We start from the raw sequence: 26416 nt of genomic DNA, 5'->3' as shown, positions 1-26416 counted from the left end.
CCTTGTAATAAGATGATTAGATTATATAGCCCAGCTCCTCTCGTATGGGATGTGTGGTGTTTTGTTTGTTTGTTTACCCGCCTCAGTTGGAAATGATTTTTTGGCCATGCATACTACATTACTGATATTTTGGGTTTTAAATATGATATGAGTATATGAGAATCTCTTCACTGAAGAAACATTGTCTCAAATTGAAACACTGCATTATTAATTGGATGTTGTCAGAGTTATACTTTGTAATCTTTGAAAAGTATTCATGTTTTGAAAGCCATTGTTATCCTGCATTAAAATCATAAATCTTGACTTAAAACAATTTTTTTTTTGTGGTTCCCTAAGGAACTCTGTGAATGCAGTACTTTCTGAATTGATCAGCTATAATAATTTAGTCTAAGTATTCTTTTCAAATTTGGATAACTGACTTTTGGGGCAGGGTCATTTATTTCTTGTAATTACAAGGGCACATACTAAATGGTCATATGCTCAGAGGTAATCAACCAACTGTAGTATTCATTACTGATTGTCTTTCTATAAAAAGTTCCATGTTTGCTATTGCACATTTAGTACAATCAGATAACCATCAGGATTGACGATGTAGGTAGTGAGCCTAGTGGATTAAAAAACTTGAATTACCTACTTTATATTTACAATAGTCAATGGTTGTTGTTGTGTGTGTTCACATTTATAGCACATGTGCATAACATATAGAAAATAGATGTGAATTCCTGCTAGTAGGTTACAAAATCACATGTTTGCCATAGAGAAGGATCCTGTTCATGTTGATTACTCTAGGTAGAGGGCATTTATTTTAAGTCATTTAACTGAGACTCATGTTTTAGGAAAGTGTCAAACCAAAAGATCCAGAGTCTATATCACAACATATTTGGGTATAATCCATTACACAGTTATTGTCACCCTTTTAGATTATAGCCAAGTGTTCTGATTTAAACACTCTAGTACTTTAGCAGCCTCTGCTTGCCACTTATGGACTGCTGTGGAAAGAGTTGTTTTCTGTTTATAAAACACAGTTTTGAGGTGTTGGACCCCAAGTTGAGTGGTCTTGACAGTGCCAGCTGGTTTTCAATAAAACACTTGAAGGAAAGTGTAGTTGGTAGTGGAATGCTGGTGCCGACATGGAGAGATTCCCTTCCAAATGTTACCAAAGCAAAAAGTGTGAAAATAGGCTTCTTGATTTTCCATCATTAAAACATGGTGATCAACTTTGAGGAAATATCCAAAAGCCAGTCATTTATTTGCCTAACTGGTCTAAAGTCATCTTACTCCCCATGTGTTGAGTTTGTAAAGGTTTTGGCAGGCCTAGTTTCTGGGCTATCATTCCGGAATCAAGAGGTCTTAAGAGTTTTAAAGATTCATGTATTTTTGCCAGATTCTTCTAAAGTAGTATTAGAGCTGTAAAGGGAAGATCCCTGGAATCTATGAATTAATCCAGAGTTGAAATATTTATAAGTAGCCTCAGTGACTACACACATAATTGCCTGCAGAAGCTGAATGCTCCCCCTGCTATCTGTCCTGTCATACTGGGAAGGACAAGGTGTGCCAAAGTGATGATACTAATTTTCTGGCAACTCATGGATCCCTCAACTGAGTATTTCTTCTCTGACTCTCAGTTTCAAAAAGATACTTTTGTAAAGTCCTTTTTTGTTATTGTTGTTTTGTTTATTTGTTTGTTTTCTTTTTGGAATTTTTGAGACTGGGTTTCTCCATGTAGCCCTGGCTGGCCTGGAGCTCAAAGATCTACGTGTCTCTGAGTCCCAAGTGCTGGGATCAAAGGCATGTACCATCTCCCTCGGCCTTACAAACTCTGCTTGTGAGCTGTGCTCCGGCATTAGGACCTTCTCAGATCTCCCGAGGAAACATTGTGCTCATTACAGCAGTTCTGTGTTAGTCTGATCTTTAAGAATCTATTAAGGGGACTTCTAGAGTTCATTGAAGGTGTTAGATTATGGAATGTGCTTTATGCCAATAAAGTAGTTGATAAAAATCAGGCCTGGAAAAGGGGAATGAGTCGAACTCAGGAACACCCAGGGTTAACATTTCGAGCTTCCTTCTCTGCAGCGTGACCTGAATATTGCTAAGAAGGGAAGCTCCCTTTGTATTTTGAGATTTTACTGGAACTTTATTAGAGTTGATCCCTTCGTTGCTGGTCGTAGTTTCCAGTTCTTTCAGAAAGAGAGCTGATTTAGTTGCTCAAAACCCATATATCACAAATCACGTTGTGCTAACCTGACTCTGTTGTGGCCCAATATCTTCAAGCATGAAACATTCCCTCCATGTAACAAAAATGACCCCTGGTTTAGAGACTGTGTCTCAGGAGGCTAGGACCAGGAATAAGACTTGTAAAGGCCCCCAGGGGTAAGGCCAGTCCTGTATGCCCTACAATATCTCAAGTGCCCAGTGTGTTTTCCTTTCCTACTATTCATTGAAGGCTATGTTAGCTGTCTTGTTGTCGTGTGTATGCATTATACTTAGGAGGAGATGATAAAATATATGACACTATTTCACGATTAACACCCATGGCTAAAGAAGACATTGATGCTACTCCAGAGGCTTGCTTATAACCACGTAACTGCCTTATCCTGAGTCTCTGATGAAGTACTATCTTTTCTTTGTATAGTTGTGACTGTTATATGTACCTGCTCTGAACCAGTAAGTATGGTTTCACCTAGTGCTGAGGTTTACATAAACCATGTTAGGGCATTCAGATATGGCAGTGTAGGATTTCATTCTCTGACCTTGTTTCACTGACCTGCTTGATTCATTCGGTGCTTGGATAGCATTGGGACGCTCTTTATTCTAAATGAAGTTGCATTAAACCAAGTCCGTTGGGCATTTAGCAGGGTGCTTGCTTGCCAACCTAGCGCTCCTGGTGGTAGTTGTGATCTAAAATGAATGACTGTGTGGTAAAGCCTGGATTGCATACTTGAAGCAACGGGTCCCTGCCAACTTACTCTTCCCCGATCTTTCTTCAATATGACTGTTTTAAAACTTTATCAATGACTGACTGCTCCTGGTGGTCTACAAACCTTGCAGCATTTCTTTTCAGAAATGGTAATTGTCTTTGTGGTTTATTTTTGGTATTCCTATTGGGATTTTTAGATATCCTCACTCATCAAAGTTTAAATATGATAGTTTACCATCTGTCTTATTTGTAATACATTTTGCATGCGTGCACCCATGTATTTCACATCACCATTTCCTCATCGTACGTCTAATCTATGTGTTGTTTCAATTTCAGTAACTCAGTTTCTAAAAATTTTGTAATTTTCTTTAAATCATCTTGTTTTTTCTTTGCACTGCACACTTCATACTTTCTTTTCATTTATGCACATTATTTTCTTGCTGGCCTATTTTTTACACTACTTTTTAGATACTCTAAAATGCTTTCAAGATTAAAACAAAAATTTTAGATAATTTAGATAATTCAGGACAGTCTCTTTCTTAATGCCTGAAACATAAAACTAACTTCTTTCTTTCTGAATTCTCAAATTATCAGAGTATCAGAGTAATTGTTTGATTTTTTTTTCCCTTTAGCATTCTAACCTTTTCTGTTAATCTGTGATTGTGTTGACTGTGTTTCTCAAATTAGAATTTATTGTTTCTCAGAAGGTATTGATAATTCTATGGCTTCTTTATAATCTCACTGTGTTATAATCTAGATGGAGTTTAATAATTTACAGCCTCAATTTGCTTGCTTCTATAGTTCCCTTTCAATTTTCTTTCATATTCTTTTAAGTGATCATTTCTGTAATTTTGCCTTTCCATTCTGCCTTTGCAGTTTTAAAATTATTTCTGGATTTAAACAGTAAGTAAAACTATGAATATTAGAGACTATCCCTGTATCTCCATCTTTTTTGTCTTCTGTTTTACGTTCCTTGATCATGCACGCTTCTTTTCATGTTATTAGAATGGAATCTTTTTCCATTGTCCATGCCTCTGTCCTCAGGAGATTCTCTTCTCTATCTAGAGATGAGCTTATTTGACGTTGTTAATACTCATTTTTAGTTATTCTCCTGCAACTAGTTTAATTTTACTAGCAAGTAAATGGGACTGTATATTGTTAAAACCTATACTTTAGTGACATTAAGGAAAATCCTTGGAATTATCAATATCTTCTGAGAAATAAATTTTATTGGAGAAACATAGTCTGTGGGGTTAATAACTCACAGAAAAGGCTAGATATTAAAGGGGAAAAATCAATGTGGTAGATAATTTGAACTAAAACTGAGCTAGTTGAACAATTAGCATTTTAAGATGGTTACATTTCACAATTGTGACCATATGGTGTGTGTGTGTGTGTGTGTGTGTGTGTGTATTCTGCTTTTAAAATATTGATAATTTGATAATAAACACTCATATCTTTTGACTTTTGGGTGGTCAAAATATGCAAATAAAGCTGGTAGGGAGAACACAGAATATGCTTATGTTCTCAAGAAAGAGAAATATTTAAAAACAGAAACAGTTTATGGTTTTAGAGTTCTGTGAGTCGTAGTATGTTTCTATGCAATTGTTTCCAAGCCAAAATCATGTCTAATAATCAAACACTTAAAATAAGTTATTGGGTTCAAGTCATTAAGGGTGTTTAAGAAAAGACTGGTTTTCAGACAGATTTCACTGATTAAATCAAGCTGACTTCAAACTTGCTATCATTTATCCTCTGCCCCTTAGAGCTAAGAGTAAAGGCAATGAAATAATTACCATTACTTGATAAGAATTGACATCAGTTTGTGTTGTGACAATATGACAGTAGAGTACTGGGGGCCCCACTGGCTTAAAGCATTATATCTAAAACACAGCAAATAATAGCATAGACAGTAAAGTCTCTCCTTGGAAGTTACTGCATTATACAACCATGTATCTATTAATAAATATAGTGAAAAACATAAATAACATTGGAAATTCCCTATAATATATTATTATTCCTTATCCATGTTTTTAATTCATTATGAAACTTTATTTTCTAAAATAAAGTTTTTTAAGTTTAAGAACGCTCAGGATGCGAGGCTAAGCACTGCACTCAGGGTCAGCCGCTTTGGACCCAGAGAAGAGCATGTCTGATTGCATGCGGGTTGATGCCCCAGGTCCCGTCTCTGAGAAAAAGGCATCGGACGGGTCTGATGCTCTTTGGGTGGATGACACCTAAATGAACATCTGTACAAAGTCCCAATTTATTTCTAATATCAGAGATCAGACCTCTACTCTTGCCTGATGCGTCTAAAACAAAAAGGGGGAACTGTAGAGAGCTGCGGAATGCTATGCCTTAAAGATGGAGCTGGTTTCCGCCTTCCACCTTCCCGATGGTGAGTGCTCTCTGTCACGAACAATTCCACATTTGGCTAAGGCTGAGGATCTGGCTTGCTTCCATGTATGTGGACCTATCTGCATTGCCCACGTGGCACGCCTGGGTTGGCTACCCAGAGGCTATTTAAGCTGTGGGCTGGCTTTCCCCAGGGTCCGAGGATTGTTCAAGGTTCCTGAATAAACTGCATTGAAAAAAAAAGAAAAAAGAAAAAAAGAACTCATAAACACTGTGTATTTTTATTTGATTTCATTTTTTCCCAACTAATTGGTACAAGATTATGTAAACACAAACATATATTTAAAATATATTTGAAAAGCCATTGGTTAGCCAACAGTTTTTGCTAAACCACCCACTAATTTTCTTTTTACTTTTGTACATTTCTTGTTAAACTCATTTCTTATTAATATACAACTTTTGTTCAGATTCTTAGTGGACCTCACTGTTATTTCAAATATGTAATGCATTATTGTGCATGCAAACATTATTTGTTGATTCATTTCTCCAACTTTCATTAAAGTTTAACTTAAATGAAAATAAAAAAAAAAAAAGTTAGTTAAATGCAAATTTATTTCTCTAACATTTTCTACAGTATTTCTGAATATTACTGTGCTGATGATACTTGTAAAGTAGGAATATGTTGCTTATCTGTTTTCTTAATAGTCTTCTTTGAACTATTTAGTACTCCTGGAAAATATTATACAAGGCAATAACATGTGCATAGACAAAGATTAAATGCACATACCTGGATTTTATCATTTTCATTACAACATGATGGTTTTTGTAGCTTATCAAGCATATTTTAGTTGTGTTAAATTGCTTGAAAATTGGCACTGTTCCTACAATTGGCAAATAAGTAAGGATTTAAAAGTCAACCCTGACACCTACATAGGAGACCAGTTTGGATGCTTATGCACCAGCTCTAACCTGGAGTAGAGCATATATATATCCACATATATATATATTATGTATATGTATGCTGTCTTTCTATTTGTAATATAGTACTAATGAACTTTGCCCTACAGCAGTTTTATAAAATGTGTATGTACTCTGATTTTATGCAGATAGAACTACCTCTCAGATCTCTTTATTAGTTTATAGATTATCACCCTTTCCCCGCCTTTTGCAGCGATCTTCTTGAGCTCCTTTCGGGTGCCATATGAGAAAATCAAGATGATAATATTGGAAGTGGATGAAACACAGTTGTCAGAGTCTATGATTCAGGTAAACAAACAAACAGTTTAAATTTCAATATTTCATGGCAAACTTCTCATTAAATAGTAATCTGTAAGTGAAGCAAAATTCTTAGCCCAAATCATTCAACTGGAAAATCATTGCTGCATAATTAGTTTGAGCATAACTTCTGCATTGCCAGGAGATAAAACTCTGCCTCTTCTCTTAACTGCAAACTAAATATAATGCTATCAAATTGATTACATTTCAATTATTTTAAATGACTCCTTCTGAAGGCAAATTGTTTAATTTTACATTCATGTTTTTGTTTTTGTTACAGTTAAGACTACTGGCATGTTAATTTAAAATTGCTTTATAGCCTTTGTTAAATGTGCTTTCCTTTAGTTTATGGAGCTAAATCATTATTTAGTAAAAATGAGTGAAGGAGCTTGTTTCATGTTTGTTCTCTGGGCAATCCATCCTGTCATCACTGTGCTTCCAGAGGACTGATAGCTTGCTCATGAGGTTCTCATTCATTCCAAAGGCTAGATGATCCTGAAAAATATGTGTCTTGACCATAATACTTTTTTTTTAGTGGATGACAGTGTTAAGCCAAAATTACATAAAGAGTCTAATATGTAAGCCTTGACAGAATGTGAAGTTGGACAATCAAAACACATGTGATGGGAGAAAATTTTAAGTTTACCATTTTGGGTTCTGTCAAGAATATACCTGCAAGTCCTAAAATAACAACAACAATAATAAATTTATCTCTAAAATATAAATAATAACAATACTATCAATAATGGCAAGGTAAGAAAATAAGCCATATGTAGTGTTCTTTGCCTATAATTTTCATACCCTGGGGGCTGAGGCAGGGGAATGCAGAGTCTGAGGACTTGCTGGAAACCATACGCGAGTGGAGGGGAGGGTTCCAAAGATTGTTTATTATTGTGTAAACATTAGATGTTTTTGTTTTTTAATAACTGATAACTCTAGAAGTTCCAGATTTTCCCTCTTCTACCTCCTATTTGTTATGTGGATGTACTTTCATTTGACATTTGTGCGCTGAGTCTCCTAGTCTTAGAAACTACCCAAATCAACAACCTTTCTTTAAGTACTAACTTTTCCCCTGTAGCATTTTTAAAATTATTTACTGTATATTCTTCATTGCTGTTGCTTGTGTATGTAGCTTCTTGCTGAGAGCAGACGTCTAGTTCCTTAAAGAAAAATTTTCTACATACTACATATTTATATTTGTGTAATGAGTTTGTTAAATATTTACAGAATAGCTTTTAACTTGATTACATGGATGTTTTGATAATTATGTGCATTTTTGTTGACTAGAGAAAGAAAGAAGGTCATTTGCATTTTTTAATTAACGTCCACTGCAGGTTCAGCTTCATATATTTTTTTTAATTCTTTATTAATTACACTTTATTCACTTTGTATCCCCCCTGTGGTTCCCTCCCTCCCTCCTGTCCTTCCTCCACCTTCTGGTGCATGCCCCTCCCCAAGTCCACTGATAGGGGAGGTCTTCTTTTCCTTCCTTCTGATCCTAGTGAATTAGGTCTCATCAGGAGTGGCTGCATTGTCTTCTTCTGTGGCCTGGTAATCCTGCTTCCCCCTCAGGGGGAGGTAATTGAAGAGCAGGCCAATCAGTTCATGTCAAAGACTGTCCCTGTTCCTATTACAATGGAACCCACTTCATATAATTTCTTTTGTTTTTTTACTTTATTTTATTTTTCTTTTTAGTTACATTTTGTTAACTCTGTGTCTCAGCTGTATCCCGCTCCCTCATTCCCTCTCCAACCCCACACTCCCTCCCTGGTCTCCTCCCTGCCCCTTTCCAAGTCCACTGATAGGGGAGGACCTCCTCCCCTTTCATTTGACCCTGTTTTATCAGGTATCTTCAGGGCTGGCTCATATAATTTCTTAATGTACTACTTTCCTTTGGCTGTTACAACAACTCACCTCAAGTTCAACAGCTTACAATCAGAAATTTACTGTCTTGCATTACTGTCAAATGGAAGTCCAGCAGTATTCTCATTGAGATGTTCGGGTTTTGGCAGGTCTGGATTTCTTTCAGTAGTGTGTTGGGAAGAATCCTGAGTTTGTCCTTTTCAGCATCATGAAGCTGTCTCCCTCTCTTACCTTGGACCCTTCCTTGATCTTGTCAGCAGATATCACTGTATTCTCCTTTTCTCTTTTGCATGAGCCCAACTGTTATTTTTGCTCTGTCTCTGTCTGTCTGTCTATCTCTCTTTCTCTCACACACCTTCTCTCTACCTCTTTCTCTCTCTCTCACATTAGACACTGACATACCCAAGGATATTCACCCCAGTTTAACACCATCTGATGGTACCTTGGATAACAAATGTAGTTTTTATTTCTTTAGCTGTGCAAGCAGATATTTTCATAGATTCTGGATGAGTAGACTTGCACTTCCCAGGTCTGGGTGGTAATTGTTCTTTATAACATGCTTAATAAATGTAAAGACAGTGCATGAATTGAAAACCTGGGAAAATGGATATATAGAAGGCTGTCATTTATTCATTATGAAATAAGAATTTCATGTTATTTGAAGCCTTCTATTTAATTTTTAAAATCCCCCTGTTTTAATCTGAGTGTAGAAGCAAGCCATGACTTTGTAATAACCACCACTTCTGTTATCCTTGTTCACTATCCTTGCTCACAGCGTTTTGAGATGCTGTTCATATGCACCAGGTCAGAGGCGTGAATTTGAATGCCACAGTTGCACATCCTTCTTTATGTTATTAGAATTGCTAACACTTGATTGTGTGCACTTTGTGTAAGACTTTGCATGAGTGTCTATCAGACTTCACCTTCTTGCAGTTTATTTTCTAAGAACAGTAATGACATTTACATGCATGGTTATAATGCAAGATAGGCATGGCTTCAGTGAGATTTCTAAGAACTAGAGATTGGAATGGGAGAACATAATTTTTTATGTATTTGAGGCCAAAGGTACTTAAGTGGAGACTCAAGTCATGGCCATAGAAGAGAGCATGGTTGGATAAGATAGTGTTTGTCTTTCTGGCAATATATCTTGAACTATGATGGTAAACTCCTGTTTTTATACAGTGTTAATGGGGAAGTTAGTAAGAAATTGAATGCAGAGGAAGGTTGAGCCTGAACTTTTACAACTCCTGTGTTGTTTTTTTACTAAAACACCTCAATATTAAGGTGGAAATTTATAAAGTTTTGATGAAAGGACAAAATGTAAGTATATAATAACTAAAAATATTTACTAAGATATGACATGCATTTTATAAAATGCTAAGAATCTGAGTGGCCCCTTTAATACAGAACTTGATAGAGTAGCTATAGCTTGAATAGAAGAAGAAAGTTATAACCAGGATTTTAGTCTCAGGTATTTCCAATAAGAGGAATTTGTATCCATATGGCAAAATCATATAACCTTATTGTATCCATTCACCTTGCTAGGATTAAAAGTGACTACATTTTCTGAGCATGTTTTTGAATTATTAGCCCCCCTTTTGTTGTTGTTTGTTTTTAGCCAGTCACCAAATCTTTAATCCAGAGTTACACTGTGTGCCTGTGGCATGTTCTTTGATGTAACTATTTTTGAGTTATTTACACACTTCAGTGGTATTTTAAACCAATAAACTTTGGATAGTTTTTTTTTTTTTAATCTGCCACAAAGTATGCCTAGCATTTCTATAGAGTCAGTTGTTAGTTTTGCTTGAGTTTGGTTTTGCCTGGAGTCTCCAGACATGATTTGGAATTGTGACCACCTACTGCTTTCTCTCCCTCTTAATTCTAATGTTATTATACTAACCCCTTAATACCTCAATTTTGATGCAGAGGCTTAGTGTAAGCTTTTTTGGTGGGATTGCTTATTTAAGTACCATCAGGAGGGGCCAGCTCTTTGAATATTTGTAGTGTGTGTGTGTGTGTGTGTGTGTGTGTGTGTGTGTGTGTGTGTGTGTAAATGCTAAACATGACAGAGGTTCCTGAATAGCTGAAGGAATCAATGGATTTTAGACCATGGTAGATATCTGTTCTATCTACAAGGTTCCTCATCCTCTGTCTCCACGGCCTCTACACATTTCCTCCCCATCAGAAAACTCGCTTTTAAAGGTATCTTCAGTTTTTATTATTAAAACATGATCCTTCTGGTAAAATCTTGTAACTGCTGCATTAAAATTCCCTTCGCTCCTTTCCTATTCTTTCCACTGCCTTTGGTAGCAACTTATGATTTCTTTGATCCCCCTGAGTAAAGTGCTGAAATATCTTTGGCTTTGCCTGAGATTTTTGACACTCAGTTCCCTAAAGCTGAAATGTAATGGATCATATTTATCCAGGTGAGAAAGTTGTTCCTTTGGTATAGGTTGAGTTCTCCTTTCTCAATTATAAGCTAATCAAATAAATATTCAGTAGTGCTTGATTTGAATATATAATAACTCTGGAAGAGAGGAAAGTAAAATAGACTGTTTCCAAGCTGAGCAGCCTGTTGCTTCAGGCTTCGGATAAGGGAGGTTATCTTGAAAAAAAAAAAAAAGATTAAATTTTGACTGGTTTACTTTTTTCAGTTCGCTGATTTATTTTCTCAAACTTTGAATGCTGCACATAGTGAAAGTGCTTTTTCTCGGTTTTAATTTTCAGAACTTAATAAAACACCTTCCTGATGCAGAGCAATTGAGTTCATTGTCTGAGTTTGGGAGTGACTACAACAACTTATGTGAACCGGAGCAGTTTGCTGTTGTGGTGAGTACTGTGTGTCTCAGTCTCTTCAGAGGGAGTATTTATGTGCAAGACAGGAGAGAAAAATAGAAAGTTTCAGCATTCAGAAAGTTGTTCATATGAGCATCTAATGGCTCTCTTGCTTTTTTTAAAATTTAACCTAAATATATTTCTGAAGTTTGTCTTGATTTAAAATAATATATTGAAAATTGGGACTTAGATGAACTCCAAAGGGCTCTTGAAAGTATGTTTGTAAGGTTTCTTTACCATATAAACATGTAAAGCAAGAAGTTCACTTGTTCTAAATGTAATGAATTTGTGATCTAGTGTAAATATATGAGTTCTAGCAAACTGCAAGAATCCATTTTTCATTTTAGTCAACCACTTAGGTTCATTTCATAGTTTTGACTCAGAAATCAAAAATATTATTTTTTGTTGTTGTTGGCAATGAGAGAGAAAATTCATTTGAACAAAATCTCATCAAGGCATCTGGCTACTGATCTTTTGCCCCTCTCTTCCTGAGTTTATGAACTGGGACCTAGAGGTGGAAAGACCTGTTGATCTGTATGGTAGCTGCATTCCAGCTCAAAGTTAAGAATTATTTTTAACATCACAACGTTCTTTCTCTGCTGCTTTCTCCTAGCATTAATGAACCTTTTCAGGTTGACTGTAATTTTCATCATTAAATGGCATTCTTTCTTATTATTTAGTGTCTCTTTAAACAGTGTTTTTAAGGCCATACTTACAATTTTCAGCACAAATTTATATGTTAAATATCATTATAATCAAATGATAATCTTTTTATTTTGGTTTGGTTTTTCGAGACATGGTTTCTCTGTGTACATTTGTTGTCCTGGAACTCACTCTGTAGAGCAGGCTGGCCTCAAATTCAGTGATCCACCTGCCTCTGCCTCCTGCATGGTGGGATTAAAGGTGTGTGCCACTACTGCTTTGGGTGGATTTTTGATATAATATTAAACGAAAGAAATGTGGGGAAAATTCAAACTATAGAACCCTTAAAAATTATCCTTTGTACACTGTTGTAAGAACAAAACGACAGCCTACATACTGGGAAAGGATCTTCACCAACCCTATATCTGATAGAGTGCTAATATCCAGAATACATAATGAACTCAAGAAGTTAAAAAGCAACAAATTAAGTACTCCAATTGTAAAAATGGGGTACAGAGCTAAACAGAGCACTCTCTGTAGCGGAAAAACAGAATGGCAGAGAAACATAAAGAAATGTTCAACATCCTTAGTCATCAATGAAATGCCAATCAAAACAACCCTGAGATTTCACCTTACAACCAACAGAATGTCTAAGATCAAAAACTCAAGTGACAGCACATGCTGGAGAGGATGTGGAGAAAGAGAAACCCGCCTCCATTGCTGGTAGGAATGTAAGCTTGTACAACCACTTTGGAGATCAATCTGGTGCTTTCTCAGACAATTAGGAATAGTGCTTCCTCAAGATCCAGCTATACCACTCCTAGGCATATATCCAGAAGATGCTCAAGTACACAACAAGGACATTGGCTAAATCATGTTTGTAGCAGCTTTATTCATAATAGCCAGAATCTGGAAACAACCTAGGTAGATGTCCCTAAACAGAGGAATGGATACAGAAATTGTGGTACATTTACACAATCGAATACTACTCAGCAACGAAAAACAAGGAAATCGTGAAATTTGCAGGCAAATGGTGGGTTCTAGAAAAGATTATCTTGAGTGTTGTATCCCAGAAGTGTAAAGACACACACAGTATATACTCACTTAAAAGTGGATATGAGACATAATATAGCATAAACATACTAAAGTTTGTACACCTAAAGAAGGTAAACAAGAATGGGGGTCCTGGGTAAGATGATCAGTCCCCACTTAGAAAGGCAAATGGTTGGATATCTGAAGAGGGAGAAAACAGGGAACATGACAGGAGTCTACCACAGAGGGCCTCTGAAACACTCTACCCAGCAAGGTATCAAAGCAGATGCTGAGACTCACAATAAAACTTTGGGCAGAGTGGAGGGAATCTTATGAAAGAAGTGGGAGATAGAAAGACTTGGCGGGGATAGGAGCTCCACAGTAGAGCAGCAGAACCATGAAATCTGGTCTCAGGAGTCTTTTCTCAGACTGATACTTCAAAGAAGGACCATGCATGGAGATAATGTAGAACTCTGTCACAGATGTAGCCCATGGCAGCTCAATATCCAAGTGGGTTTCCTAGTAGGGGGAACAGAGACTGCCTCTTGACATTAACTCAGTGGCTGGTTCTTTGATCTTTTCCCCCTGATGGGGGAGCAGACTTACCAAACCACAGGGGGAGACATTTCAGCCAGTTGTGATGAGACCTGATAAGCTAGGGTCAGATGGAAGGAGAGGAGGACCTCCCATCTCAGTGGATTTGGAGAGGGCATGGGAGGAGTTGCGAGGCAGGGTGCCATTGAGAGGGAATGAGGGAGGGGGCTACAACTAAGATACAAAGACCCTTGGGCCCAGATTTCTTGGTTATATTGGTTTCCTTGTGGAGCTCCTGTCCCCTCCAGGTCTATGTATCTCTCTCTTCTTTCATAAGATTCCTTTCACTCTGCCCAAAGTTTGACTATGAGTCTCAACATCTGCTTTGATACCTTCTGGGTGAAGTGTTTCAGAGGCCCTCTGTGGTAGGTTCCTGTCCTCTTTACTGTTTTCTCCCTCTTTAGTTGTCCTGTTTGTCTTTTTGAATGCAGTTTGATCATCTCACTCAGGATGAAATTCAATTTCTCACCATTTGCATGCAACTTTCATGTTCCCTCCCCCTTTTTTAAAATTGCTGAGCAGTCTTCCATTGTGTAAATGTATCAAAATTTCTATACCCATTCCTCAGTTGAGGGAAATCTGTGGTGGATCAATGGATCGAATAGAAGACCCACAATTAATCCCACACACCTACTGATACTTGATTTTTGACAAAAACCATAAAATGGAAAAAAAAAAAAGACAGTGCCTTCAAGAAATGGTGGTGGTCTACCTGGATGTCTGCATGTAGAAAAATGCAAATAGATCCATATTTATCACCCTCCACAAAACTAAAGTCCATGTGGATCAAAGACCTCAGCATAAAACCAAATAGAGTAAATCTGCTAGAAGAAAAAATGGGGAAGAACCTTAAACTCACTGGCACAGGAGGCAACTTCCTGAACAGAACACCAACAGCACAGACTCTTAAGATCAACAATCAATAAATGGACTTTGTGAAACTGAAAATTAGGATTTTTCTAAAACACAGATTTATTTTTTGCTTTCATCTTAGGTTATATAAACAGCCTCTGGAATATAATGGAGTTACATTTGATACTTGTTTACAATTCAGGTGGTTAAATTTATGTGCCTATGTGTACTCCATATTTGACCTATTGTAGGCTCTTTCCCTTAAACTTATTTTTGCATCTTTTCCAGTAACACCCATCAAGTTTCCTCACCCATCAAGTTCCATGAACTTCATGAAGAACATTTAGGGAATGAAACAGGGATTTTTTTTTTCATTTTTACTGTCTTGTATTTTTCTTTTGAAACTTTTATACTTTCATCATTTTTAATTTTTATAAATTTCTTTATGAGAAAAACTTGTAAATAAACATCACACAACAAATAACCAAATGCACACACATTCCCCAAAGGTTACCAGATCCAAAGTCTGCACATCTAAATGGTCTTTTGTGCGGTTCGAATGACCATTTAGAATGGACATTGTATAGCTTTCCATGGGATTTTACACTTTTACATTTCTACTTTTGGTGTCAAAAACCTCTTGCCAATAGCAAGTGTTTGTGATGGCTCACAGGTAAAGAATGTAATCCATTACGGTGGGGAAGTCAAGGCAGGGAACGCATGGGGTAGCTAGCTCTATGTTCACTCAAGAAGCTGGGGTAGAGTGTGGTTTATGAGGAGAGAGTGAACAGGAAAGGCATGTCCCTGTCCTTCTTTTACTCATTTGAGGGCTCCATCTGATAGAATAGTAGGATTCACCTTCGCCTGGTACCCCTGATCAAGGAAGCTAGCATGGAGATTGGAAGATGAGAGAGAGTGGGAAAGGCATGTCCCTTTCTACCTTTTTTTCATTCTAGGTCCTGATAGCATAGAATAATGCTGCTTGTCTTTAGTATCTATCTTACAGTATCAGTTAAGCCAGACTAGAAGTTCCCCCTTAAAGGCAAGTCCAAGGATTTGTATCCTAGGTGACTCTAGAGCAGAGGTTCTCACCCTGTGATCGTAACCCCTTTGCGGGTCAGTGACCTTTTCACAGAGGTCTTCTAAGACCATCAGAAAACACAAATATTTACATTATGGTTCATAACAGTAGCAAAATTCAGCTATGAAGTAGCAATGAAAATAATGTTATGATTGGGATTCACAACGTGCAGAACTGTATTAAAGGGTTGTAGCATTAGGAAGGGTGAGACCCCACTGTTCTTGACCCCATCAAGGTGATACCAACTTGTATGAGAATGAGTATGGGACTGAGACTCAACCAGGAACTTGCACATTCCAAGTTTGCTCATACCTCTGTGCAAATTCTGATGCCAGGAGAAGCATATGCTGCTGAAAGGATTTCCCATAGATACTGTGGACAGTGCTGCAGCTGTCTGCTGGTTGTCCCTGTTCTTCACAACACGATTCATTTTCTAGATGTTTATTATTAATACCTCAAAGGTAACTATTTTGATGAAAAAAAATTAAAAGAATTATTTTCCTTTTGTCTTTCACTTTTTTTAGTTTTTTTCCCCCTCCTCTAGCCCTATGTTCACCCTGGTAGTAACTCTCCTTTTTCTACCCTCCCAAGAAAAGGAAGACCTTCTTAAAGCTACACACTCTGTTATAGCATAAAAATTATATCGGGCAAAGAATGTGAGACATTGTAGAAAGATGGGTATTTTCTTTTCTTTATGAAATCAAAGCTCAGTTTTAACTTTGATGACTTATTAAGGAGCAATGAGCATACAGTTTATCAATTTTATATCAATGATAGTTCTGTGGCTTTCAAAAATTGATTATAATTTTGTTGTTTATAAGATTCCTTTAACACTGAATTTCAGTTTTAAAATAGCAATAAAAAATTTCTTGACACTGTCTAAACTTGAGATTTCTAACTTTTATCTGGTCTTAAAAATATACTTGATGAGACCTGATAGTCTAGGGTCAGATAGAAGGGGAGGAGGTCCTCCCCATCAGTGGACTATGGGAGAGGGGCATATGGGGAGAAGAGACAGGGAGGGGGTATATTGGGAGGGGGCCACAACCAGGATACAAAGTGAATAAATTATAATAAATAATAGTTGAAATAAATTTAAAATTATATATATATATACTTACATTAAAAAATAAAATAAAGTATTGTTCATATTAGGCTTAGATTTTTCATGAAACCTACTTCATTTAGGGTTCTTAAGCACCTTTCCCACCCTTCCAACCCCGCCTGCAACCTTAGGTACAATATTAATAGGGAAAAGGGCTGTAGACCTCTTTTATCAACTTCCTGCTCATCAAGGTTGATGGGTGGTTGGTTAGGGGATTCCCATGCTCAGTCATCAGGATACCAACAGTCCAGTCCAAAGGTGAACATGGGGTAGCAACCTGAGGTCAGCGAAAGCCTCAAGACCAAGTTGCATTGCCCAGAGAAGCTCGAAATCAAATGTTGAAGATCAATGCACTGATCTCGATTCCAAAAGCATTGTCTCCTGTGTGTGGGTCTCTCTATATGTCCTGGCCTCAAAGTCTACTCAGGAATGTTCTCAGCTGGCCAAAGTTATAGCTCTTGCACATGAGGGCTCACAGCAAAACTTCACATGCCTTCTCACAAGCCAGCCTGGGCAAAACAGAACATGCCCAACTTGCAGCACAACATCACATGACAAAACTCAGTCTTCAGAGAAACCGGGGAGTTTTACTTCAGTTCATTTTCTTCAATGATGGTGTAAGGTGAGAAATAAGCAGTTAGTCAAGGAGTCCTCTAAGGTTGGCTTCGTCTTCTGCCTTCCCTGAGCGAGCCAGTTTTTACTTTTCATTTAGTTTTTTTACCATAGATGAGTTTTCTCTTAGTTGTGCTTCTTCTCTTGGGTTCTGTAGACTTATACTGCAATTTATGATTCCTATATTGTTCTCCTTCTGCCCTCCCCCTTCCCTCCTACCCTTCCTCTCCTTCTTTTTCAGGATCTCTTTATTTAGCCCTAGCTGGCTTACAATTTGTCCTCTAGCTGTGCTGAGTTTCCTGCTACCTCACAGTACTCCCCACTAACATATTCATGTTGACAAAAGTTATTTTAAAGTCTAGTTATGTTACTTGCTGGTGAGATTAATAGGTATGCAAATTCATTATTTTGATGCATACCAGTTAAAAACTTCTGATAAAATGTATTCTGCTTAAATACATATCCAAACATCATATGATGAACTAGTTCACAGAAGGTGTTTGCATTATACAATGAACTTTAATATCTACAGGAATTACATAAGGACAATCAGGATGCAGCTCTTAATGAAAACGTTTCCATTGGTATTATTTAACATTTGATTGAAAGGCATGTGCAAAATTTGCATAGTCACATCGTTACAAATGTCATTAACAGAGAAATTAGTGTAGACCAAAAAATATACATGGATTTTCTTACATTGTAGTAGAACATTCTAGAGTGTAGTATACAATTTCACTATTAGAAATATTGTTTCTAATATCTCAGCTTATTTGGTTGAGTTCCTGTGCAATATCTATTGATACTTGATCTGATTTGCTGCATTCCATCACATATTACTGTTATACCCAGTTTGCGAGCCCCCAAAAGATCTCCAGGAATCAACTCCCATTGCAAAACACATGAGGGTCTTTTATTGTAAATTACAAGCTGCAGCTTGGGCCTACACAGCCCCACTGCTGAAGTGGTGGGAGCTGAGTGTGCCGCCCCCAGGTTAGTTGGGTGATATATAGATTTTGGTCCATCCCAGCATGCCCAAGGCAGGGGCAATTCCTGCCTGGCAAGCATCTATTGGTCAAGATGTTACATTTTGAATCGATTGGCTATAGGAAGGTTCCCAGACTATTGATCATGACCAGGTGTCCCTCCCTAGGGGGAGGGTCCAGTTTCCTAGCAACTGTATCTCTAGTGGGTGGGGAAAGAAAGCAGTGAGGTAGCTCTCCCCTCAGGGTATTTACTAACTTCTATACAGCACCTACTCTATGCTGTTACTCACTGCTACTAGCTGCTACTTTATTTTTTGGTCTCTCATTTACATCCCTGAAGATTTATCACTATTTGATGTGGAAGTAGTCTGCAACTTTCTGATAATGGATCTTTTTATTTCTACATTTTGTTCTCCTTGGAAATTGGGAGCAGAATGCTCTCATAGCAATACTATCTGTCTTTCCAACCAGGAATTTCAGCTGACTGTACAGTAGGCATGGATGTTTCACAGTAGTAAGGATTTGGCTGCTTAGCTGATGTTTGTAGTAAATCCCATCTTCGGCCTCTTTTCTAAACTCCTTCTCTGTTCGCTGCTGCGAATGGGCATGGACAGGGCAGCTTCTGAGGCGTTCTGTACTGGGCTGCCTGTGGTGTGGCGCACAGTGACATGTGCTAGTAGGGTAATGTAGAAGCTCGTTAGACAGCGGTTGATAGGTGATGCTTGATCGTGAACTCAGAACCTCGTATTTTCAAAGCATGCACAGTAACATGGAACTGTATCCCCAGGTCTTAACTTGCTCAGCAGTAATCAAAATTGCTTATGTTTTATTTGTTATTGATGCATAGTAACTGCATATATTGTAAAGCACCATATATACTTGTGAGTTCTGGGCTGTGAGCCAATCTATTACCCGCCTTGTCTCTCCTCATTTTTATGTGGAGATAATATCAGGAATTTGTAGCTATTTTTGAAATATGGAGTTAAAATCTAGTGTTAAGAATTCACTGTTATTTTGATATCTCAACTTATTGATATTTTGGCTAGTTTTTAGTTTTCTAGCAGGTTTTAGTATGTGGTAACTACTACATCAGATAACCTGAACAAGCTTTCATTTGAGTGCTAAGAAGTGAAGGCTCTGGTCAGTAACATTTCAAAAATTTCTGAGACATGGCTGATCTTGTGTCTGATTGAATTGGTCTTTAATGAATAAGACTAATTCCCATCTGTTCTTGATGGCTTTGGTTCTAGCAGAGGACATTGAAATCCGTTTCTATGGACCATTATGAACATTTCTCATTAAGGTACTGGTTTCTCGTGGGAATGTAGTACTGTCCACTCTGATCAGCTTCTTTTCTGTTTACAGATTAAGAAATGAAAATATATTCCCTAGAAACTGTTGCTAATAGATTCCTTCCTTCTCTCATCAGCCTGAACTATGGCCTCTTATTAAAGGATGATAACCTTTCCTGTTTTTGCGAATGTGTGCAAATGTGTTTCTTATATTTGCAAAGGGCTTTTTTTTTTTTTTTGATCAATAAACCATTAGGTAATATCACTGTGTTCACAGTGGCATGGTTTTAACTGTGTGAAAATGATTTGCGTAAATATTCAACAGGATCAGAAGATTAGCTGAAGTTTGGAAAAGAAACCTAAAAATTTGCATTTGAAGCTTGGTATACTAGACTTCCTTTGATTAAAAACTCTAGATTTTTAAGTATTTGTCACCATATTATTTAATTCTGCTAATCTGCCTGCTCTTCAAAGGAAGCAAACATTTATAGGAGATTGAATCACAAAAATGTCCTATTTGTACATTGTATTTTGATCTGCTACCATTTGGTGTCACTGTAGGGCAGGGCTTTTAAACCTCATGAGGTAGAGGCCTTTTTTTTTTTATTACTGGTTTTGTTTTAAAGTGTTGTATAAAGTTCATATATAGCTCACTTCATTAAAATGTTATTTCAAGGTAAAACATATTTTTGTTAAAAAATAAATAATGTAGGAACATTGAAAACAATGTGAATGTCGCTTGACTGCCCCTCCCCACCTAATTTCCCCTCATTTTCCACTTTAACAGTTGGGTTTTTTATTGCTTTGTATTTACTAATGTATGACTGTTCAGATTAATACTTTAAAAAGTGTTCTGTTCAGAAACTTTGACTACGTAATGAAGATTATTTTATGCTACACTGTTTTTAAATTCTTGTTTAGAATTTTATAACCCCTATTATGAGTTTCCTTTGATCATTCTCTGATATTATCTAGTATTCCACTAAAAACTGAACCCATACACATGTATCTGTATTCATTGAAAAGCAGCATATCACCTTAGCATTGTGGTTGAGCTTTAAGTCTGGGATATTTCTTACTAGCTCTATATCCTTCAGTAGTTGTTTATTCATATTCGTTCATTCCTATCTCCATTATCATTCGGAATGGGACATGGTTAGCTCCCCATTGCTTTTCTAAGACATTACCAAAAACTAAGTATAAAATTATGATGATAAACTGTGCACATGTTTATCATCTTACAGAAGGTGATCAGAAGTCCAGAGAGGGCTAGTTGAGCTGCCCTCCTGTTGTGGTGTCTAGGACATTACAGTTGTAGAAGAAACTTGTTTCTTGGCCTAAGGTGTAGCATCATTCGTAACTTAGCTTTTGTCACTACAGCTCCACTACTCTACTGCTTTGTGACAAGGATTCTGGAATAATAATGAACCTGCCCCGATAAGTCAGGATAGCCTCTTTGGGGATCTTTATCAGCTTTAAATGGTCTTTAAATCCACTTCAGGTAGTATATTCAAATATTTTGGCAATTAGGATTTGGAATCTATTTGAAGGACGATTATTCCGCATACCACATGGAGTGGAATAATTTTACCTTTTACTACATTGGTTTTAATATTAAAATGGTGTGCTGTAGTAGCTATGTATACATAATTGTACAATCATAAACTTTTTAGAATGGTTTACCTTTGTTATTAATGTTAGTTGTATTAATGTATTTTAGGAGAAATTGTACTAGTATTTGGTCAAAAGTTGTTTTTAGTACTATTTAGGTTTTCTTTTTGTTTGTTTTTTAAAACAGGCTCTAGGTAGTTCAAGTTGTCACTGATGTCATGTTCGTCCTGCTTCAGTCTCCAGAGGGCTGGGATTTCAGGCATGCATCATCATGGCTCACTTTAGCTTAGCTGAAGCACTATTGCTGAGTTGAACTTCTTGGAGGCATGCAAATAAATACTTATATGATCTAAGTAAATGAGATTTTTTTGCATCATGAACCATATTTAATATTAGTTTTCTTTGGTGTGCTTTATTATATGACTATGAAATTGAAGCTATTATTAAATACCTTTATTTTTAGAGTTGAATTCTTATTTGATTATTATGCCTTTCCCTATGACTTATTGAACCTTGGTATATAGCTTAACATTTTTTTTAATGAAAATATCTGCAGTTTTTTTCTCATGGCCTTCACTTGTCTTCTCATTTATTAATCGTGCCTTCACCTTTTATTTTTGATGTTTGCTTTTTAAAGCAAATTGTTTTGTTTGTGGTGCCACACACCTGTAATCCTAGCCCTCATGAGGTGGGAAACAGATAGAGTGGCTCATTTTTAAGGCTAGCCTGCACTGTGTAGCAAATGTAACTAAATAAAGCAAGGTGAATTGAAATAAAGAATAGTCATGCAGCCAATCCTGAAGATACCTGATAAAACAGGGTCAGATGGAAGGGGAGAAGGTCCTCCTCAATCAGTGGACTTGGAAAGGTGCAGGGAGGAAATGAGGTAGCGGGTTACAGCTGGGATACAGAGTTAATAAAATGTAACTAATAATAAAAATTAAAAAAAATAAAATACTGTTAAAAAAAGACCAATTTATTTCTAATATCAGAGATCAGACCTCTACTCTTGCCTGATGCGTCTAAAACAAAAAGGGGGAACTGTAGAGAGCTGCGGAATGCTATGCCTTAAAGATGGAGCTGGTTTCCGCCTTCCACCTTCCCGATGGTGAGTGCTCTCTGTCACGAACAATTCCACATTTGGCTAAGGCCGAGGATCTGGCTTGCTTCCATGTATGTGGACCTATCTGCATTGCCCACGTGGCACGCCTGGGTTGGCTATCCAGAGGCTATTTAAGCTGTGGGCTGGCTTTCCCTGGGGTCTGAGGATTGTTCAATGTTCCTGAATAAACTGCATTGAAAAAAAAAAAAAAAACGACCATATGAAAAAAAAGCAAAATAGCTGTATAGTGAAAAAAAGGAAAATAGCTGTATAGTGAAAAAAGGAAAATAGCTGTATAGTGAAAAAAGGAAAATAGCTGTATAGTGAAAAAAGGAAAATAGCTGTATAGTGAAAAAAGGAAAATAGCTGTATAGTGAAAAAAGGAAAATAGCTGTATAGTGAAAAAAGGAAAATAGCTGTATAGTGAAAAAAGGAAAATAGCTGTATAGTGAAAAAAGGAAAATAGCTGTATAGTGAAAAAAGGAAAATAGCTGTATAGTGAAAAAAGGAAAATAGCTGTATAGTGAAAAAAGGAAAATAGCTGTATAGTGAAAAAAGGAAAATAGCTGTATAGTGAAAAAAGGAAAATAGCTGTATAGTGAAAAAAGGAAAATAGCTGTATAGTGAAAAAAGGAAAATAGCTGTATAGTGAAAAAAGGAAAATAGCTGTATAGTGAAAAAAGGAAAATAGCTGTATAGTGAAAAAAGGAAAATAGCTGTATAGTGAGAGATAAGTGATATTAAGGGCAAATCTAGTTAGGAGCATGTTTTCCACCTGTTACTTTAAATTGTAAATAAGTCATTTAGTTTGCGTGATTCACTTGTGTGAAAACTGGAAATAAAAGTTTAAGAGGAAAAAAAAATAGTCATGCATAGTATTATAGACAACCATGGGTCCTTTGTATACAATAAGAACACAGAAAGTAGTAGTTGGTTGTTACTTCTTTAGTTAATGGGAAGAAGCTTTTAAAAAGATGTAGCAGAGAAAAGTAAAAGGGAACTGCATATGCGTTACAGATTCTCTAAATTCCTTTAGTTACTCCTCATGGCCTTCACAATGGTGTCTGAAATTTTTAGGTTGGCATTAGCTTAGGCCTCTAAAAATACTTCTTTAAAGTATAACTAAAGAAACTCTAACCGTTATATTTTTAAAACATAGACTTTTAGTAATTTATAACCACAATCATGTTCAGAATAACAAACATGTAAGCCACCCTGGAATATTTCCTTAGGTCTCTCCATATTTTAGACTTCCTGTGGCATTCAGTACTTCCATGAAACAGTGTGGGCCATCCTTTCCCACCTCAGATTTTCACTTTGTTCTCTGTGGCATCTTCAGCAAACAATCTGCTGTTCTCTGAAGGCAGCACAGCCCACACTGCTAGTATGTTTTATTTCCTCTCTTTACCCTTTGAGACATTCTCCCTGGAAAATGTCTCTTAACACTTCCATTCTTTTGCATAAAATTCAGCATCTTTCCTCTCTGTTGCCATAGTATCCTGTACATATTTCTAAATGTGTCTCATTACACTGGATGCTAAGTGTTAGTTTACAAGTGAGAGTCTTCATTTATGCTCTGAACACTTTGTTAGGGTACTGTGTTAGCATCTTCTTATAGCTCATCTTCTTGTCCGCAGTGAACATATGATATTGATTACATGAATCCTTGAATAAACTGGGGGTGGCCACAACAGAGAAGATGGCAGAAATATAGCACAAACAACAAAATACATAGCATCATTTTTAAAGATTTACTATAATGATTATGTGCGGGAGCATGAACATTCCATGGGGCACTGCCAGAGACAACTTTCAGAGTTGCTGTCTCCTTTCACTTTTACATGGATTCCTGTGATTGAGTTTAGGTCACAAGACTTGAACTGTAAACTCCTTACCTTCTAAGTCATCTTGCCAGCCCCAAACAAATACTTTTTACACCCACTTTTTTAAAATGCTATTGTTAAAATAATCACCTTTATTTTATTAATAATCAGCCAGTAGCCAGGAGATAGTTGCACATGCCATTAATCCCAGCACTCAGGAGGCATAGGCAGAAGGATCTCTGAGATTGAGGTCTGTTATACAGAGTGAGTTCCAGGACAGCCAAGGCTACACAGAGAAACCCTTTGTCAAAAGACCATATGGGTGTAGGGGAGCCCATAGATGATAATGCATAATCGATTGCTTCCTGTTATCCTACTGTACTGAATGGACATTTTCTTGACCCTTCTTTAATTCAGAAGACCATGGTGTTTCAATGTGTAAATAAACATCAAAAAGAGTTCTTTTGAGCTGAGCATCATAGTGCAGGCCTGTAATCCCCTCAGAAATAAAGGACAGAGGCAGATGGATCTTTCTAAGTTCAAGGCCAACCTACTCTACAGAGTGAATCCAGGGCAGCCAGGGTTATTACAAAGAGAAAGCCTGTCTCCAAAAATGAATGGAAAAAAAAATATAGCAACAGCAACAAAAAAATTTCTTTTAAAAAGTTCTTTTGGAATTCAGCAGAATTAAGTACTAATTTTTTTTAAAGTATTTAGTTAATTGTGATTCGTTGCAAAATCATGATTCATTGAAACACTTTTAGAAAAGATTGACAAAGAAAAATAGAAGTACCGCTTTCTCAGACTGAATGCCACCAAGCATTTCTTGTGACCCCTAAATTTTTCATAAGTAAATGCTTCACAAATGTCTTTCAAAATAAGGAACAATTCACACAATCACACTGTGAAACTGAACAGCAGACATGGTTTCGCTTTCATTCTTTTTTGTGTTTATATGTGTGAATGTTTTGCCTGTTTATGTAGAGCATGTGCATGCCTACTGCTCAGAAAGGCCAGACAGTATCAGATCCTCTGTAACTAGAGTTAAAGACAGTTGTGAGCCAACATGTCAGTGCTGGAAATCAACCCTGGATCCATTTGAAGAGCACCTAGTGCTATAAACGACTAAGCCACCTCTCTAACCCTTGATAGCATTTTTAAAATTAATTTATTTATTACAATTTATTCACTTTGTAACCCATCTGTAGCTGCCTCCTTTGTCTCCACCCAGTTCCACGCACCCTAGATCTTCTCCCCCTATGGCCCTTCCCTAGTCTACTGATAAGAGGAGGACCTCCTCCCTTTCTATCCCACCCTAGCCTATTAGGTCTCATCAGGGCTGGCTGCATCATCTTCCTCTGTGTCCTGGCAAGGCTGGACTCCCCAGGGGGAGGTGATAACAGAGCCAGCCACTGAGTTCATGTCAGAGACAGTCCCTGCCCTGCTTACTAAGGAACCCACCTGGAAACTGAGAAACCTATGGGCTTCCTCTGAGCACAGGTTCTAGGTCCTCTCCATGCATGAATCTTGGAATATTAGTCTTTGCAGGCTGCCCTGGGCCCAGGTTTTTTTGGCTCTGTTGGTCTCCTTGTGGAGGTCCTGTCCCCTCCAGGTTTTTCTATCTCCCCCTTCTTTCATAAGGTTCCCTGCATTCTGCTCAAATTTTGGCTATGAGTCTCAGCATCTTCTTCGATACCCTGATGGGTAGAGTCTTTCAGAGATCCCCTGTGGAAGACTACTGTCCTGTTTATTGTCTTTGCCTACTTCTGATTTCTATCCTGTTTACCATTCTGAGTGAGGTTTCAGCCTCTTCTCTTCCCTAGGCTCCTTGTTGTTCAGCTTCTTTAGGATTATAGATTTTAGTATGTTTATCGTATTTTCTATGGCTAATATCTAAAGTGAGTATATGTCATATGTGTCTTTCTGCTTCTGTGTTACCTCTCTCAGATGATCTTTTCTAGATCCCAACATTTGCCTGCAAATTTCATGATTTCCTTGTATTTAATTGCTGAGTAATACTCAATTGTATAAATGTACCACAATTTCTGCATCCATTCCTCTGTTGAGGGACATCTAATGTCCTTGTTGTATGGTTTAACATCTTTCTGATATATTCCCAGGAGTGGTATAGCCGGATCTTGAGTTAGAACTGTTCCTAACTTTCTGAGACAGCGCCAGTTTGATTTCCATAGTTGTTGTACAAGCTTACATTCCCACCAGTAATGGAGGAAGGTTCCCCTTTCTCCACAACCTGTCTAGCATGTTTCATCCCTTGAGTTTTTTACCTTCCCATTCTTATGGCTGTGAGGTGGAATCATTTTGATTTGCGTTTCTGGGATGACTGAGGACATTGGACATTTCTTTCTTTTTTTATATTCATTTTTTAATTAATTACACTTTATTCATTTTTATCCCCCCATAAGCCCTTCCCTCCCTCCT

General features: G+C 37.2%; 1 protein-coding gene across 1 annotated transcript in view; it reads left to right on the top strand.

Moving 5' to 3' along the window:
- The window catches only part of Diaph3 (diaphanous related formin 3), a 485489-nt gene that overhangs the window by 210986 nt on the left and 248087 nt on the right, over positions 1-26416 (top strand). Inside the window, 2 exon segments of the mRNA XM_060391498.1 lie at positions 6444-6538; positions 11138-11239. Of these exon segments, the coding sequence (XP_060247481.1) occupies positions 6444-6538; positions 11138-11239 (197 nt within the window).

Source organism: Meriones unguiculatus, chromosome 9, assembly GCF_030254825.1.
Source record: "Meriones unguiculatus strain TT.TT164.6M chromosome 9, Bangor_MerUng_6.1, whole genome shotgun sequence".
Classification (NCBI taxonomy): domain Eukaryota; kingdom Metazoa; phylum Chordata; class Mammalia; order Rodentia; family Muridae; genus Meriones; species Meriones unguiculatus.
This window is presented reverse-complemented; position numbering and strand designations above follow the sequence as displayed.